General features: G+C 47.0%; 1 protein-coding gene across 1 annotated transcript in view; it reads right to left on the bottom strand.

Annotated features, from left to right (window-relative positions):
- Positions 1-12,430, bottom strand: part of LOC144106904 (neprilysin-1-like) — a 35,489-nt gene extending 23,059 nt beyond the window's left edge. The window contains exons 1-4 of the mRNA XM_077639862.1: positions 12,032-12,430; positions 9,054-9,191; positions 6,572-6,751; positions 4,056-4,227 (exon numbers count right to left, since the gene is read on the bottom strand). Coding sequence (XP_077495988.1) covers positions 4,056-4,227; positions 6,572-6,751; positions 9,054-9,191; positions 12,032-12,301 — 760 coding nt within the window. The 5' untranslated portion in view covers positions 12,302-12,430. The remainder of the gene's footprint in view (positions 1-4,055; positions 4,228-6,571; positions 6,752-9,053; positions 9,192-12,031) is intronic.
- Positions 12,431-18,420: the final 5,990 nt, after the last annotated feature.

Raw genomic sequence — 18,420 nt, 5'->3', positions numbered from 1 at the left:
TCCGGCGCTCTTCATCGCCTCTACGTCCAGCCTCTCAGGCACCTGGTCGCAATACGGAAAACTAAATTGTGCAGTTTCCGGAGGTAAAGCTGCACCACTCGCCCACCCTTCAATTCCTCCTACGCTGCCGTCGAACTTGTTAGCTGTTAATGTTGAAGGCAGCATTGTAGACGCATTGATTGACACCGGCGCCGCTGTTTCCGTCATAAGTTCTGCTTTGTGTTCCCATCTTTGTAAAGTGCGCACTCCTTACTGCGGTCTTTCTCTCCGTGCTGCTAATGAAGAATCCATGCATCCTTTTGGTCTGTGTACAGCACGCGTCCTTATCAACGGCATCCTGCACCACATCGAGTTCGCTGTACTTCCATCCTGTGCTCACCCTCTCATCCTCGGCTGTGATTTCCTCCACTCCGCGCAAGCTGTCATTACATGTTGCCCTCCTACTCTGGAAGTTGCTGACTCCGACCCTCCTGACGCTCCTGCAATTCCATCCCATCACTTGATCAACACCGCGGACCATGTGCTTTATACCGGCTCCGAAGATGTCATCTCAGTTGCTTCTGCTTACGTACATGCTGGGGACGTTTTCGCCACAGCCGTGCCCCGTCTTCTCTCCAGGGGCATTCTCCTCGTCGCATCCCTTCTTCGCTTCGTCAATGGGACTGCCCTTCTGACTGCGCTCAATACTACGTCGGAGCCCATTCTTCTGCGCGCTGGTACTAAAGTGACTCCTGTATCTACCATTCAACCTGTCACCGTTCTTTCCTCGCCATCATCCGGCTTCGCCATTTCGTCCCATCCTTCTTCTCCGGCAGCTATTTCAGCTACTATCAGCGACGATCTCACGCCTGCTCAAAAAGCAGAATTGTTTGCCCTCTTGAACATACATGCCGCTTCTTTCGATACCCAGTCTAAAATTTTGGGCCAAACATCGGCGGCTACGCATCGCATCCACACTGCCGATTCGCGCAGCATTCGCCGCCGCCCGTATCGTGTGTCTTCTAGTGAACGAAAAATTATTCAAGATAATGTCACCGACATGCTCAAGCGCCGCATCATACGACCTTCTTCAAGTCCTTGGTCCTCACCAGTCGTGCTGGTACAAAAGAAGGATGGTTCCGTACGCTTTTGTATCGACTATCGCGCCCTCAATAAGATCACTCGAAAGAATGTTTATCCACTTCCTCGGATTGACGACGCCCTCGACTGTCTCCAAGGTGCTCAATTTTTCTCTAGTCTTGACCTCCGATCCGACTACTGGCAAATCCCCATGCATGAAGAGGACAAAGAGAAGACAGATTTCGCCACGCCAGATGGCTTATATGAATTTAACGTTATGCCGTTCGGCTTCTGCAATGCTCCGGCCACGTTCGAACGCATGATTGACACCGTACTCCGCGGGTTGAAATGGAAAACTTGCCTCTGCTACCTGGACGACATCGTAATTTTCTCCTCCACTTTTTCTGAGCACCTCGCCCGCCTCGATGAAGTTCTAAGTGCTCTTTCCGTGGCCGGACTTCAGTTAAACACAAAGAAGTGTTGCTTTGCTTCCACTTCTATCAAAGTTCTCGGACACGTCGTTAGTCGCAGAGGCATAAAATCAGATCATGATAAAGTTGCAGCAGTACTGCATTTTCCCCGCCCCACACGGATTAAAGACCTGCGTAGTTTTCTAGGACTCGCCTCATACTTTCGTCGTTTCATCCGAGGTTTCGCATCCATCGCCGCACCTTTGCATCAGCTTATTGGAGTCAGCACGCCCTTCGTTTGTTCTGAGGCCTGCGAGGCCGCCTTTACTTCTCTAAAGCAGGTTCTCACATCTGATCCGATACTGGCTCATTTTGATGACAGCGCTTCAACGATTTTGCACACTGACGCCAGTGGACACGGCATTGGTGCCGTTCTTCTGCAGCGCCAGCAATCTTCGACTGAGCGCGTGATTGCTTACGCAAGTCGTACCCTGACTGCAGCGGAGCAGAACTACACGATCACTGAACAAGAGTGTCTTGCAGTTGTCTGGGGCGTTCAGAAATTTCGTCCCTATTTGTACGGTCGCCAGTTCACCATTGTAACTGACCATCATGCGCTGTGCTGGTTTTTGTCACAGAAGAACTTGTCTGGACGCCTCGGCCGCTGGATTCTCTGCCTCCAGGAGTATGATTTCACAGTCACCTACAAATCGGGAAAAAAAAACACAAAGACGCCGATGCGCTCTCTCATTGCCCCCTCACCTCCGCAGAACCTCTGTGCTCTCCTCCTGTTGCTTCATCACTCCCAAATACTGATTCCATCGCTACCCAGGCCTCGACGGCCGCAGCCATTGATCTGGTGCCCGCTCCCGCTCTCGGCGATCTCGCTTCAGCACAGGGGGCCGACCCTTACTGCCGGACTCTCATTGAACGCCTGAGTGGTGCTATGCGGCCTCCAAATGCCCGCCTCCGACGCCAACTCAACTGTTTCAAGCTGGTTGACGGCACCCTTCTTTGGCACAATCATAGCCCCCTGGTCACGCATGGGTGCCTGCATTCCCCATTCTCTTCGCCGTGAGGTTTTGCAGGCGCTTCATGACAACCCTGTGGCCGGCCACTTAGGATTCCAGAAAACATATGACCGTATAAAGCGCCTTTTCTTTTGGACTGGCCTCTCCACCTCTGTCGCCAAATATATTGCATCTTGCATCCCTTGCCAACGCCGCAAACGCTCCACGTCTCCTCCTGCTGGCCTTCTACAACCTCTTCACTCTCCTTTCTCACCCTTCGAAGTCGTTGGTATCGACCTGTACGGTCCCTGGCCACTAACCTCATCGGGCAACCGCTGGATCGTCACAGCCGTCGATCACTTAACACGGTACGCTGAAACAGCCCCCGTTCTGTCTGGCTCTGCCTCCGAAATCGCCCATTTCTTCCTCAACGCCATTCTTCTGCGCCGTGGAGCCCCACGTGTCCTTATCAGTGACCGCGGCAAGTCATTCCTCTCCAGAATCCTTGCCGAAGTTCTTCATGCTTCCCGGACCGCCCATAAAACAATTTCAGCCTATCACCCCCAGACCAATGGGCTCACCGAACGGTTTCACCGCACTCTGTCAGATATGCTGTCTATGTACATTCAGCCCACCCACACCAACTGGGACGCCATGCTCCCCTTTGTAACCTTTGCCTACAATACTGCCGTGCAACGAACAACCAGTTTCTCCCCGTTTTTCCTTGTGTTCGGTCGCCCCCTACCTTCACTCTCGAAGCATCTTTCTTCTCTGCCCCCACAACCTCTTCCGGCCTTTCCTATGACGAATTTGCTTCCCGTCTTGCCTACTGTCGCACCACTGCCCGCCTGAACACTGACGCCTGCCAAGTCTCCCGGAAAACAACCTATGACTTCAAACACCGTGGAGTGCGTTTCTTCCCTGGTGATGAAGTGTTGCTGCGGACTCCTGTGCGTAGTCCCGGATTGTGCGAAAAATTTCTCAGCCGCTTTATTGGTCCGTACACTGTACTCGAACAAACGTCCCCCGTGAACTATCGCGTTGCTCCCGTCCATCCTGCCCATGACCGGCGTTGTCGCGGTGAAGAGATTGTTCATGTGTCGCGCTTAAAGCCCTTCACCCGTCGCCCTACTTTCCTCTAACGTGCGCCCGGGACGGTCGCTTTCGCCCATAGGGGGAGAAAGTGTGAGCACAGTGCGTGACCCTCGTCTTCATCTGTGAATATTCATCATCATCTCGCATCTTCGTCTTTTGAGGAGCGGCCGCCATATTTTTTGCCAGCGGGACTAAAGAGCTCGCTTGGTCCACAGCCTCACATTATTATTATTATTATTATTATTATTATTATATTATTATTATTATTATTATTATTATTATTGTTATTATTATTATTATTATTATTATTATTATTATTACTATTACTATTATTATTATTATTATTATTATTATTATTATTATTATTATTATTATTATTATCGGTAAACATGAGTTCTGCAATCACTCCTCCACGAAACTCGGATGCTGTGACAGCTCGCAGCATGACATGTCGGAAAGGAAAGTGGGAATGAACGCTTACGTGCTTCGTCGAAAGTGCGTAATTTCGTAGCGAAGTCGGCACTCTTCTGCGCGTCGTAGCCAGGATACAGGCGCAGCTGGTCGGAGAAGTATTCACTCAGCTTGTCGGGCGACTGTTTCTTCAATTCTTCCCTTTTCTTGTGCCACGCTTCCTGGAAGTCGCTGATCTTGAACTACACTCAGGATAAGAAGCAGAATAAACAAAAAAAAACGCTGGCCACTTGTTTCTTCGCCTTATCCACTAGAGAAATAGAGCTATATTCCTTAAAAAAGTATAGTCTATATATTTACTATAAACTTTATTCCTATAGATATTTCTTTTTGTGCAGTCATATTCTGTATATTGCCTATAGAAAAGTTTACTGAATATTAGGGTCATAAATCCATAGATTGTCGATATACTGTCTATAGGATTTGTATTGCATATATAGACTCTTCTCTAGCATTTGTGCATAGACACTCTATGGACTTTATAGACAGAAGTGTAGAGAAAGTCTGTAGACTGCCTAAAGAAATATTTGAAAGGGATCTTAGGTAGCTGCATTCGGAGAATCTATGTCGTATTCGTTCTTGGCCATTGTATGCACAGTACGTTGTCGTACGTATGCATACAGGCTGTTTGCGGGAACACAGGAAGAAGATTAAAAAAAAACAAGCCAGTTGAATTAAGATGATTGTTGCGTAGCTGTTGTGGCAATGACTGTCGCATACGTTATAAAATGAATAGGATGTGTTAATTAGTACGGGAATTACAAATTATCCTGCTTACATTTCCAACTACAGCGGCTCGATATATGGTCGTATAAAATTGTAGTTGAGGCAACATGAGGTACCCCTGGCCGCCGCCCAGCAACCTGCCTTCACGCGACCACCGTACCCTCCTACTTGAGGATGCTCCTCGCGCTCCACTGCGCTCCGCTCTCGGTTACGCCAATGACAGCGAGGCACGTAACTGGTGCTGGGAAAGTGCGCTTAAGAGCAGCGCTCTAAAATTGGAGAGCATCTTATGTGAAACACCCGACACGGCGACAGACAGCTCGCGTGCGGTGCTGAACAGTGTCAGATCGCGGATGGCTGAGTGATTTTACCGTCTTTCCTTTTATTTGTGATTGTGAAATACGGGTGTGCTCTGATAATGGTAATCGAGTTCCCATGAGCATTTTTTTTAAAGAGTGTTAGCTCTTACTACTCGCAGCCGAAAGTTTTTTGTCCGTCCGAGATTTCAATATGGCGGCCGGTCATGGGATCAGATTGTTGCAGCACCGTGTGAAATGTTACCCGGCTGCTCTGCTGTCTCGTCTTTGAAGTTAACCCTGCTCCTAAACTAATTCTTTTTTCATTCGCTCAGGATGGGGATATGCCAGGCGAAACTGCTTCCATTCTTGTCCTTCTGTGCACTTTGTTCATTTGAGCAGGTGCAGTGACCCACGAGCGCCCATCAAGCTCTGAAATGCACTAAGGCTTTCACAGGCCACTGCATTTTCATTGGTGTTCCTGAATAAAATAAAAACGTTAACTTCGAGGCATATTTAAACGTCCTTGAGGGAAGAAACAGTATTAGAGTCAGGCCTACAAGCCGACATCAGCATACCATCCTGAGTTACTACGACTGCTCTAGTAGTCTCATACTGCCAAAACAATTGCTCCGGCGATGAAGTTCAGGCTACAGCTAAGGAGAGAGGGGAAGAATAAAAAAATAGAGGGAATATTTAGGCTCCGCCTTAAGTGTATGACGCGATAGCGTTAATAGATTAATGCCCATATTTGGCTGCGAAGCTTCAAACGGTCGCCAAGGCCGACACCACACGATTTTTTCTGACAGGGGTTTCTAACGCTCTCGCTTTTAAAGGAGGGCTATAGCGCGAAACAGAGATATGAGAGAGAGAAGATTACGAGGACCGCAGCGGCCTGAGAGAGGAGTGAGCTATTAGTGCGCCGGCGCGCTGGTCGACTCATGCGAGCAGATTGGCTTTCCAAGCGTGAGATGCGTAGCGTGTAAATGAATAGGAAAGGGAAAACGACGAGGGGTGCAGCTGCGCCTCAAGGGAGTGATGTACTAGCTCTCTGTTTGATTGCGTCATTAATATTTAGTAAGGCAGAAACTTGGGCTAGTTGGATATTGTTTGAACTCATATTTTCTAGCGCTTAGTGAACACAAGGGACAAGAACACAAATACACAGGACGTACGCTATTTGTGTTCTTGTCCCTTGTGTTCACTAAGCGCTAGAAAAATATGAGTCATTAATATGTACAATTTGCATCATAATAAATTCATGCAGTCCGATCAGAACTTTACTGTACACCAGTTCAAGTATTCGTCGCAGACAATTGCATGCGTCTGCTCTCCTTGACGTGTGGAAATTTGTTAAGAAACTCTCGCAGTGGGAAGTGAGCGATTTAAGCAGAGTGGACTCGAAATACGCTCCAGTAGAATCCTCTTTGTCAGCACGGTCATTGGCGGGGTGCTCCACAGAAAGGCGCATAGGACTGAATGAAGACCACGGCTACACGCCCACCTTCATGGCCCGTTTTCTTTCGTGGAAGGTGTCGTCGAAGAACCAGAAGTCAAAGACAGGGGCAACGCCGATGTCGATCGCCAGGCGCACCATCATGTCCACAGGGTCGACCAACGGAATGGTAGCCAAATTGAGCAGGTCCAGGTTCAGCGAAACCATCCACGACTTCAAATCTTCAAGCTGCGAACGTTCGGAATGTGTGATGGTTAGCCCGGAAGTCAGCAGCTTGACAATGAATACTTGGAAGCACTGACCACTCACAGTATACCTAAGAGCCTCGTGTTGTACATTGCTCCTGCTGATATTTCGTCTTACTACACACGTTTAGCATAAAACGTAGAGGCGCCGCTACCTCGCAGCGCGCTGCCACTGCGCATGCGCAGAATGCCCGGGCGTGACAGCTGTGTCCGCAAATGGCCGGCTTCTGGCGCCATCTGGCGCCTTAATGGCGGTTTATGCATGAGTACTGACTGCGCGCTATACACATGTGGTTAGCGATAGCGGGGGTGCTACACGCTATGCTAAATGTATGTGCTTAGATCAGATCTGATCCTGTAGTTATCCGATATCTGCAGACGTGTCTTAAAAGAGCGGCAATGACAGTAGCGGCAGGCAGCACGTTGGTAGTGGGAAGAAAATTTGCGGCAGTGTTAGCCCGCAAAGGTTCATACTTTGTATTTTACAAATAAGCGGATAATTTAAGTATTAGTGGGGGCGCTTAAGGATAATACGTTCGACTAATGCGAAATATATTTCAATTAAATTCTAATTGTGCTCAAATTTTAATCAAATTCAATTAAATTTATATTCAAATTCTTTTTAAACTCTTCAAGGAGCCAGTAGGATCAGCTGAGAGATACATTTTTTTTCCTAAATCACAACCATTAGATCAAGAGCGGAAGTGAAGCCATATAGAACATTTTATCAGCGTCCACATTTGAGGACAGAGCTCCTCAAAGCTGCTACATTAACGTAAACACTGAAACATTTTCTTGCCGTTTGTAAATGATCGTTAGACATGAATAGACGTATAGATGTCAGAATATACGTATGCTTCAGAGAATTGCTCTTTATTCCATTACTTGAGAAATAGATAAAAAGAGTGACTCTGTGATAACAGACTGAAGAAAATTCCGTATTGCAAGAACCGAATGGGGCTCTTGGAAGACCAGCGTTCGCGTCTACACTATTGTGCATCTTCAGTGTTCCTTCCAGCATAGCGGTGCTTAAAGTCCGACTGCATCGAAGTGAGTCTGTACTGATTCGAGCACAGGTGGAAAGGGATTGTGAAAGCGGCTTACGGCCAGTTTTACACATGGTTTTTTTTTACAAAGGGAATAATTGATTTTTAAATCGTTATTTGCTTAATTTATGCCACAGACGTGAAAAAAAACCTGAACTGACTCGTGGTGTTAGGATACGGTTTCTCGTTTTCATGCACCCCTTCAGTAGTGCTGCCAACTTTGCATTTTTCTCAGACGAGGGTTTTATAAATCATATTTGTGATTCTTGGTTTTGAAAACCCCAGCGAAATTTTCGTAACGACAGAGAACAAATGTTTCGACCATCACAGACAAGAATAAAAAATGGTTGTTTTAGGGGATAAAGGAGGGACTGAGCGAAGAAAGAAATTTGCCGTAGTGAAGGCCTCCGGAACGATTTCGACCACATAGGAATCTTTAACGTGCACTAACATCGCACAGCACACGGGTGCCTTTTGCGTTTCGCCTCCATCGAAAGGCGGCCGCCATGGTCGGGTTAGAACCCACGTCATTGGCAGGGAGAGAAAAACCAACTAAAAATAGTTGCCACCTTCCAGGTGCCACCTGGCAGGTCGGCAGGTGACAGGTTGCCACCGCTTAAACCGACCGAAAGGGAGCCTTACCAGAGCGCGGGCAAAGCAACCTGGGTCGCACTAGCCCCTGTGGTGGCTTGGAGTAGCATGTCAGGCCAACAACCAGGTAGACCTCTTCTATTTATAAAGTCTCTCTCCCAGCCACCTGCCGGAGCAGTGGCGCATCCCCTTGAGTGGTGTATGAGTAGCCGATCCGAACGGGCCCAATAACGCTATCGCGGTCTGCTCTTAAAGGCGAAGCTTCAGCGTCCCCCCAGTTTCTAGTTTTTTTCATCAGCATCCTACTTCCCGCCCCTTAGTTGAGTACTACGTCTCTGCATTTGCGGCATTTAATGCATCTTCTATGGAATCTAAACGCAAAGCTTCCTATGTGAGGCTGATGTCAGTGCGCGTTAAAGAACCCCAGGTGGTCGATTGGACGGCTGAAAAGAGCCGAACAGGCGAGGGGTCTGAAGTTGCCGGCAGTCTTTTCTGGGAAAGAGGTTCTCCAAGGAAAAACTTGATTATCTTTTACTTTGTTCTATCAAGAAGCGCCTCGCCTAAATACCCCTGCTCATTACCGCCCATTGCGAGACGCCGAATATATCCGCCAAGGTCAGCGACCTTGTTATATTTTCCGAGACTAACCTTGTCGCTGGATGACTCAGCCATCAAAAGGCAGACCTGGAAGAGTCCCGCGGCTTTCTGCCAGGCAGTTTGGCCGTTGGCCGGCACAACTTCAGCGGCGAGGGCAGCAATTGTGGCGCTTCGTAGGTCATTTTCGGCCTGCGTACATGGATAACAAGACTGAAATATTCAAGTAAGCTCCATTTTGAAATCTTTTAAATGCGCAGGCGTACAAGATAAGTACCAAGATGGCTAAATAATGAAACTGTCAGCAATGAATCACCTTTTAAAGATGCTTTTTCCTAAAACTTAGCGCGTTAGTGAAGTACGTTGAGTGTTGTCTTTGAAGTACGTATACGCGTTTGACTGCCGAATGGGTCGGAAGTTTTCTTTATACAAAAAACATACATGAATCATATATCATAGGAGTATGTAATCTCATTGTGAGGGTCAACACATAACAACGAGGAACGTGGGGAACCTCCTAAAAAAAAAGCAATCTATCTTGTCATTGAGAGCAGGCGTAAGCTGAAATGCATGGTCCGAAAGGCGTTGCACATTCTAGGACAGCTCATAGTTGGTGGCAGCCACACCAGTGTAAGCCAGAGTGACTCGGGCTTTCAACTGCTGAGCAGGGCCCGCTTCTGTTCTTTGAGTTTGGCAGCGTGAACTCACTCTCACATCTCTCTTGTTGTTTGAAGAGCCTCCGCCATCAGCCGTATCTCTTATGTGGATAGTGTGCTAGGCTTCTTCTGCAACTTTTGGGGTTTTAGGTGCCGCCGTGTACAGCAGCGTCAGCGTTTTGTGATGGACAGTGCACTCAGCGTCCCTCGCTGCTTTCGCGGTTTTGCGCGCCTCAGCACTCGCCTTGCCTTCATTGGCTTTACCGGCGTGTTCGGCCGCCTTCTCACCTTCATGTGCGGCTCCGTAAAGCGGTGATTGGCGACACAGTCGAGTCTATCTTTTGGCTAAACCGACTCAATTACACGGCCATGCTGGGAGCGATTATGGCCCCGAGCATTTGAAAGCGCGGAACGAACGGGTGAAGGATGACGAGGAAGACAGTTTTCAACGAATAGCGCGAGAGGCTTCGAGTTAGAATAGAATGCAGAGCATTAAATTGCAGACTAGTCTCAGACATCGGAAATATGAAGCAGCACTGTTTGCACCGGAATGGTTCGAGCCCCGCTTTGAATTCGAGTGTAGCAATCTCTATGATGAGCTTGGAAGTGCTTGGATAATGACAGCTTTACGTTCGGTTCCTGTTTCGGCAAGCTTTTCTGAACACTTTGGCCTGAATTTCTGGAAGCTGGGTGCTAAAACCACTTCAGGGTTGGAAAAAAAATTCGGCTCAAGAAGATTTTAAGTGTAGGATTTCTGAATGGCGAAAGGTCCAGAAGGAGTGACTCGGTCACCCAGGCACGCGACTCGGTGCCCTTGGGGCCTGGCGAACGTATCCTACAGATAACACTGATTTTACCAACTAGACTAGCCAACATATTTCCCTTTCAAACCACCAATACCAATCTACGTATGTATCAAGCAGTTCAAATATTTAAAGCGGGGAATGATCAGAAATATGGGACGAAATTATTTTTGAAGGCAGAAAAGGAACCCTGGTCCGTTGGTCTTCGATCCATAGTTGAAAAACTAATGCAGTCTGTTGGGTAAGCATTGTGAACCCGGAAATGATGTACGCCAGAATAAGTGTTTTTAGTAAACTGCGTAATCTCCTTCTGGTTCACGTGTAGTTTTTGCCTGCAGGTGAGTAACTCTTTTGCAGTCCAGCAGTAATCCTCCTGTACCTCACCACACCTTGGAAGTGCACTGAGTTCACTGACCCAAATTTAAGCAGTGCGGAGAAATTGCTGACATGCGTTGACGAGTACTGCGCTCTCTGGGGCCCGGCCATGATGGAAAGTAGCGGCTTTTGGGTTGAAAATTATGTGAAATGACAATTGCTCTAACCGTCCCCACATCCAGTCTTACTGTGCTGAACATAAGACCCCCTGTTAACCAATGACACCGCATTCAGTATGTCTAACATGTGACAGAGGCCTTTCAAATACATACATTTTGCAGCCAGGAGTCTGCAGTGTAGCCATTATCACCATCAGCCTGACTGCGCTCACTGCAGGGCAAAGGCCTCTCCCATATCCCTCCTATTAACCCTGTCCTGTGCCAGCTGCGGCCATCTTACTCCCGCAAACTTCCTAACCTCATCCGCCCACCTAACTCTCTTGCGCTCCCCGCTACGCTCGCCTCCTCTCGGAAGTGTAACCATACGAGATTATAAAGGCCTCGCTCGTTTAGTGGATGTTTTCGCTTTCTTCGAAGGAAGTGCATGCATGTAGATGTGCAACTTTTTATCTTGAACGATTCTGAGGCCGTACAGAGCCGCGTTCCTCCTGGTTTTCAGCCGTAATCTCACCCACAGAGGCGGATTTCGATGTCGCTTGAAGCCGAATGCCCATGTCTGGACGTGCCGTTATCCTCATTTATTACCGAACATTGCCGCGGCGGGAGATTTCTATTGCTCTATATGCCGCAATGGTGCGTTATCCCTAGAAAAAACTGGGCAGGGAATTGAGAATTAGCTGAAGCTGCAGTATTGCTTTATATAGCGTAGCAACTGGTCCACAAAATGTTCGCCAAATTCTGGTGTAGCGACAGCTTTTTAGGTGAATCTCTGAGTATTTGCGAACAGTGCACATGAAGTGCGACCTGCATCTAGGCGACTGTCGCTTTCGAAATGAGCGGCTAAGTTTCACACCTTAATAAATCTGATTTGGCTGCTATAATGGCTAAAGCAAGAACACTAAGCAGGGCGATGAACATATAATAGATGCAAAGGTAACCAACAAAGCCTAACAAAACGCCATCGGAAACAAGAGCAGTCATTGAGAATGGAACAAAATAGCAATAACAAACAGGTATAGCATGCACTGTTCCCCTGGACAAAAAGTTAATTGCTTCAAGATGGGTAATTATAAAATCACCTGAACGTAACGGCCGTCCGGGTGACCCTGGTATTTGCTGCACACATAGTCGTAAAGGTCATGACACGGATTAGCGGAGGAGTTCAGCTGGTTCAACAAATAATCACTCTGGTTGTGACAGCTGGCTGTTGCACATGGGTTGAGGATCTGGGCGGAGGCTACCCCGACTCTTGAGCGCTTCAACCGCCTGGCCCTCGGCGGCATCCTCCTCTCTGTCTGGTTTGTCGCTGATGGACCTGTTAACGATGAAGCATACTTCGGGGACGCCATGGTCAGCTGCTGATGAGCCTGTGGAAGCGGGACCTTCAAGCCACCGACACCGTGGGGATCCGCGAAGTGCCTAAGCTCGCCAATGTCACCGACGCCGCCTTTACTCCGAAGGCCGAAGTCGACGTTTGTTGACATGGTCTGCGCAGAAAAAAAGATTCAGAACAGAAATAAGCTTTGGGAAACATTTAGGCCTGCTTGTATTTCAATGGGCAACCCTGTATTTCAATAGCTTAGGAAGGAGTGAGCGCAAAAACTAAATGAGAGACAGAAAAAAAGACACAAAACACTTCGCGCTTTCTTCTTCACATAATGCAGCACCAACGAGGCCGGCAGCATGCTCTCTTGAACTGTACTTTAATAAATTCCTAAAGATTACTAGTCTAAACGATTGTTGCGAGCTCTTCTCTTCGCTTGTTTAAAAAACCGTTGTTCAATGCAGCATTATAGTGCCCTTCTCGAATTTAGTTAAAACAAAAACTTGAGCTTCGTTCTTCTCATGTCGAGAGAGGGACTGAAAACAGGAGCTGCATCTCAGCGTATAGAACGAGCCATGCTTTATTAACATGCTGCATTCTTACTCTTTCACAGAACAAAACGCGTTGCTTAGGCGCCTTAACACGCCGCAAATTGCATGAATTGTTAGATCAATCCTATCGGCTATGGAAGGCGACCACAACTGGCTTCGCGACCTCATCGCCAAGTGGCATAGCACATATTCTTTTTGTTGTTTTTTCTGGCGCCCTAGTGAAAGAGAGTAGAAAAGAGAATTTAAAAAGAGTTGCTTGTTGAGAAATTGACCATATAGCACTTTGAGGTTAGAAAAGTGTGCGCAGGAATGTGAACGTTCTTTACGGCTCGGTATAATGAACTTGCATAGCTTCGGAAAAGAATAGATGCTGGCAAAGCTCCCGCTTGGCCCCAGAAGGTGCGGTATAAATAGAAGGAAACAGGGCGCACACCATGGTACAGGGAGTCGGCCCCCGAGAGCTCTTCATGAATTTCGGCGGGTGTAAAGCGACCTTATTATGTGTCGTTTACCGAAACCTCATTTGGGAAGATTCCACGTATCACTCCCCTTCGTGTATAACAAACACGTTACTTATGGCAATCGTCGCCCAAATAACAAACAATTATCATCATCAACATAATTTCTATAAGGCAGAAAGTGCATTTGAGCTTTCGCTGTATTTAGTTAATCGTTGGCATGCAGTGTTAATGCAAAATGGCACAAAAATGGTGCCTTTTTATTTTCACCAGATGAAATGCAGACAGGTAGGTTGTCTCATCGTCCAAAACTAAACGGCAGGGGAATTATTACGCCGCGAGCAGGAAACATATGAAATGGTGAAGGGGTGGATATGAACTTTCTGCGTGTGCATGGCTTCCGTAACTTCTACCACGCCAGCAGAAAAGAAGCAAAAGGTCCGCAGCAGAGAAATTCCGTGTCACGTGTGTAGATTCCGCAATTAAAAACAATACTTGTTGCTGAGAACGTTAAGAGCCAAGCTATATTCTTGGCATTCTTGCTATAGTGCATCGTCTTTAAAGCGTGAGATAAATATAAAAATTCTGGAAAAAAGATACCGTGCTGAATGTGTGATAAACAAGCGCATATGATTGTTGATAGTCTCAAGCACACCCCTTTCCAGCATGTTGAGCACGTTAGTTGGCAAGGCCAGTAGCAAGTAATTGGTGCAGTGGATCCGAACACCTGAACCGAAGTGAAAATCGAAGTTTAGCGCCCCTAATTCGCAGTTGGCCTTATTAAGCAAATCGGCTATCAGTTGTTTTCTTCGACCTTACAAGAACACCTTCACCAAAGAACACGTGCCGGTTACCGTATGCAGGTACTACCATGTTCTCAAGACTGAGATTACAGATACCAGGCAAATATTTCATGCGAAATATGTGAAACTATATCTGTGGGCTTTTCGCACTGCTTACTTTGCCTCGACGAAAGAGGAAAAATTATTTTCAGCGGTCAGCTGTTATTTCCGCTACTTAGGGCTACCTGCGGGTTTCTTGTTTGTAACGTCGATTGACCTCGAAGATGTCGGTAGGACTGAGTAAACAGTAACCCCTACATACAAGTTTTCAATGCAGAAAATCAGTTAAGTCCACTTTCTCGGGCCTATGTTACTGTGTCTCCGCCCGGTTCATTATATAGCTACATTGCAACTATTGCTGAAGACAAAACGTGAGACGTGACGCCACATGAGCCTGTCATAAAGAGCAAGGAAGAAAAAAACTGAACTTATTCCAAATCGCCTAGCCATGTTGTACTGGCCTTGTATTCGAACCTGCTTTTATACTGCCTAGTCAATGAACACTTTGTCCTTTTTATTGCTGCCTGATATCGACGCAAGCGTGCAATCCTGCTCACAGCTGGCGGTGTGACGCCACGTTGGTATCCGCTCTGACGCCGGTTTGACAGGGGGACGAGCTTACCTTGAGAACGGACCACATGAGGAGGGCGACCGAAGAGCTTACGAGGACGATGGCGATTACTCCGAAGAGTAGGACGTACATGATGGAACGACCGAAGACCTTCTTCTGGTCGTTTCGCTGACCTTTGCCCGTAGACCATTCGTTGGCTGCTAGGCTTGACAGAGGACACTCCTTCTGAAAAAAAATGCTGACTTCAATATTTTATTCTTTTTAGAAATATAAACTGCCCCGTGGAAGTTTTTTGGGCTCGCTACTCTTCGCGGAACGGTGATCATGGACATCTGTTCAGACGACGGTTAATACCAACATAACGCACGACGGATAATTAAGAGGGGAAGTCCCGAATGTGCACATTTGCTGCTGGCTGCGTGGTCAAGTGTCCTGTTACAAAACCTGCTGGTTGTCGCTTGCCTTGTTATTCGCGAAGTACCACTACATAATGCGTTCTGGGCTTGGGGTTTTATTATATGTGATGAAGTACAGACCGGAGCTCTACATGTTCAGATTGAATTTTTCTTCGTTGAATTGTGCAAGTAAATACCAACCAACGACTGCAAAAAGCTGGATTGCCAGAGAACAAGTGACTCTGTGGTTTTCATTGGAAACAAAGGAGACTAAAGGCGATGATGTACGGGCATTGCTGTTGGCCTTGTGACTATGGTGTCCTACCTTGCACTCTAATGCAGTGCGCCCTTGTCGGACATAAACTGCCGATGAAATGGCACAGTGTATATGACCAAATGGAAGCCTTGTGGAGTTGGCTGCAGAAGTTTCTGTGCCATGGCATCAAAAATTGGCAGTGGTTTAAGTTGGTTAACCCTGGAATTCAGAGAAAAGCTTCTGCACATATGGTTATTCATCACGTGGCTTCACATCACCCCATCTGATGTTCAGTGGGGCAAAGGTCAACCCAAAGGTAACCTCAGATCAAATCTCAGAGGTCAATGGTCGACTAAATGTCATAGACGAAGGTCAGGAGTCAAGGGCTCGACACCATAACTGTACCACATATGGTTGCACGGCTATCCTTGTTTGGGCGGAAGGTTGTCCAAGGTCTTAGTGCCGCCTACCCGAACACTGCTTTACCTAGCGTAGTGAAGCTTTTCGCTTGAAAACACCTGCTTGCCAGATGGATATGCTCTCCCGTCATTATTTCAGAATCCGCGGCCAAGAGGCAGGGTGGTGAAGGATTTGATAGCCAGTTTTTTCAAATGATGTTTTAATACACGTACCTATAGGGACACGCGGTGACGTAGCTGTTCATCCACAGCGGGATTACGGATAGTGAAACCTTGGTAGATGGCTTAGCGACTGGCGAGCCGAAAAAGTTAATGGATCGTAACAATACGACTGTTTACGAGCCACTGGTTTAAAAAAATGCTTTGCTCATTTTCATGAGAGCCGGACTGTAAAAGATTAAGTTACGTGTAATATATTAAAAAGTAAAAAAGGCCCTTAAAGAAATTGATTCTGCAACAAGCAGACAGCATCGCAGCCCATCTATGATTCAGGAAAGCGATCCACGCTTTCGACCCTGTAGTAGCGAAGCCAGAAATGCAATTATGACTTCCCACCATTGCCGCTGTGGATGAATTGTGCTCTAGCAGGAACACGCATGCATGGTGGCGGCTATTTTGTGCCAAGGTAGGTTTGACAAACTCTGTAATTCAGCTAACTGGTTCATGTGGATTGCATGCCCCCAGCTCGCAAATGCCAGGTGCACGTAACATCAGAAATTGCAAAGAATTATCGAGCGTTTTTGTCTAAGTTTTTGAGTTTTTTACAAGTTATTCATAAAGATTACATGCACATGGAAGTGCAATATTCCTTTTTCCTGGAGTTGATTTCTTTGTTTCATACACGTTTCGAAACAGGAAGGAAAATATCTTGACGCTCAGCTTGCATTTCAGATTGCGCGTCAGAATCCTATGTGCTGTTGTCTGCATAACTTGCTGCTCAAATTATTCCAGGGCTGGCACCAGTAAACTGGCAGCAGACAAGCATTAAAAAAATGCTTGGAACTTTAGCAAAATGTGACGCGTTGCATCTAAAAGCTAATTTGTGAACTTTAACTGGAATGTAGTATTTTTCTGTTTAGTAAGAAAAGCTGCATATAACGAGGGGTAGCTTTTTGAATATTCCTCGTGGCAACCGCTTGACATGCTGGCTGGCACAAGAAACTCATCGGAAGCTTACAAAACATCAGGCTCTGGAGCCCAGTCATATAAGCCGAGAAAATTTCCGCTTATGGGCCGCAGAGGAAAAGAAACACGTTATTCCTTTGAGCAGAAAAGCTTGACTGATGGGTCGTCAGGACAAACCGATATTTCGGCACAGCAGAGGGCCGCCTATCTTAGGTTCGACTGCGCTATACCGTAATTCGAAGCAGAAACTGATTGCAGCAAGGAGACGAGATGTTCCAGCGCGCATTAACATTTTCCATAAAGTCTCAACTATATAGGGTGGCATCTTTATATAAACTGACGTGCTAAATGTTACTATATGGAGAGTCTTTAACCATCGGCAGCTATGGAACATCTTTCATGAAATCAATCAAGCAGTCATGAATTTTTCCCTCTCTCTGTCGATGTTGTTGCATCCAGAGGTTGACGGGGAGTGGTAGAGGGCGGGTCTCGTGAGTGACCCGTGGGACGTACTTCGTGACTGGTGCGTTTCAGACAGGCGTGCAGGTCTTCTGACGTTGACACTTGGAAAGGCTTTCCTCAAAAAGTTATTTATTACAATATTTACAGAACTTATTTACATATGCCGAAATATTTCGGCATCACCGCTTTAACTAAAAAAAACAAAACTTCAAACTCTCGCGACCCCGGACCAGCATCGGCCACCACACGGCCAACCTGTGCGGCCGCCGCTCAAGGAACTCGCGTCTCCAACTCCGCGGCCTCCGGACTACCACAGGCTACACACGACATATTTTTCCCGGCTGCCACCCACCAACCTCCCGCGCTTTCCTTCGCGCACACCCATTTCATTCCATTTCCGCCAAAACTACATCGTCAGCCAATAGACATCCTTACCGCCACCTTTCAGACGCAAGATATCACAACTCAAAAGAGAAGCACACAATATAAAACACACGCCTTGCTGCAAGCTGCCGTGGCTAACTAGAAAATCCTACAACGAGAGGAGAGAAGCACAATTTACGACACACGCGTCGCTGCTAGTCCCCCTGGCCTGCCAGCAAGAAAGTTAAAAAAAAAACGCACAGCGCTGGTCCACCCTAGCCGTCCTGTCGTCGACTCATGTTTCAGAACGACCGACTTCCAAAGACAGGCCACTCCTCACTCGCTCAAGCCGAGACAGCCGAAACTCGCACGCGACGTCGTTTTGACCGCCTCTCCCTTTTTTCGGGGCGTTCCCCTGCCCTCCTCACGCTTTACCATGACGTACGTTAGCTGCGTCGTGACACAAGCGATGTATTTTATTAGAGAAATGTGAAACCAAGGCAGCTAATATTTTCACAATAGTGGCGCTTTCGAGCATTGAAATAAAGAAAATATTAGCTCGATTATATGAAAGTGAGCAGAGGTGAAATGTTATTCACAAATATAAGCTTAGTCATGCTTCGAAGGATATTTTGTTGCTGTTTTAAAACAGCTCACGTCGTTCAACGCAATTTTACCTCGCATAATGTACATACAATAAAA

The sequence above is a fragment of the Amblyomma americanum genome, chromosome 10 (genome assembly GCF_052857255.1).
Source record: "Amblyomma americanum isolate KBUSLIRL-KWMA chromosome 10, ASM5285725v1, whole genome shotgun sequence".
Classification (NCBI taxonomy): domain Eukaryota; kingdom Metazoa; phylum Arthropoda; class Arachnida; order Ixodida; family Ixodidae; genus Amblyomma; species Amblyomma americanum.
Note: the sequence above shows the minus strand (reverse complement) of the source record. Positions and strands in the feature narration are given on the sequence as shown.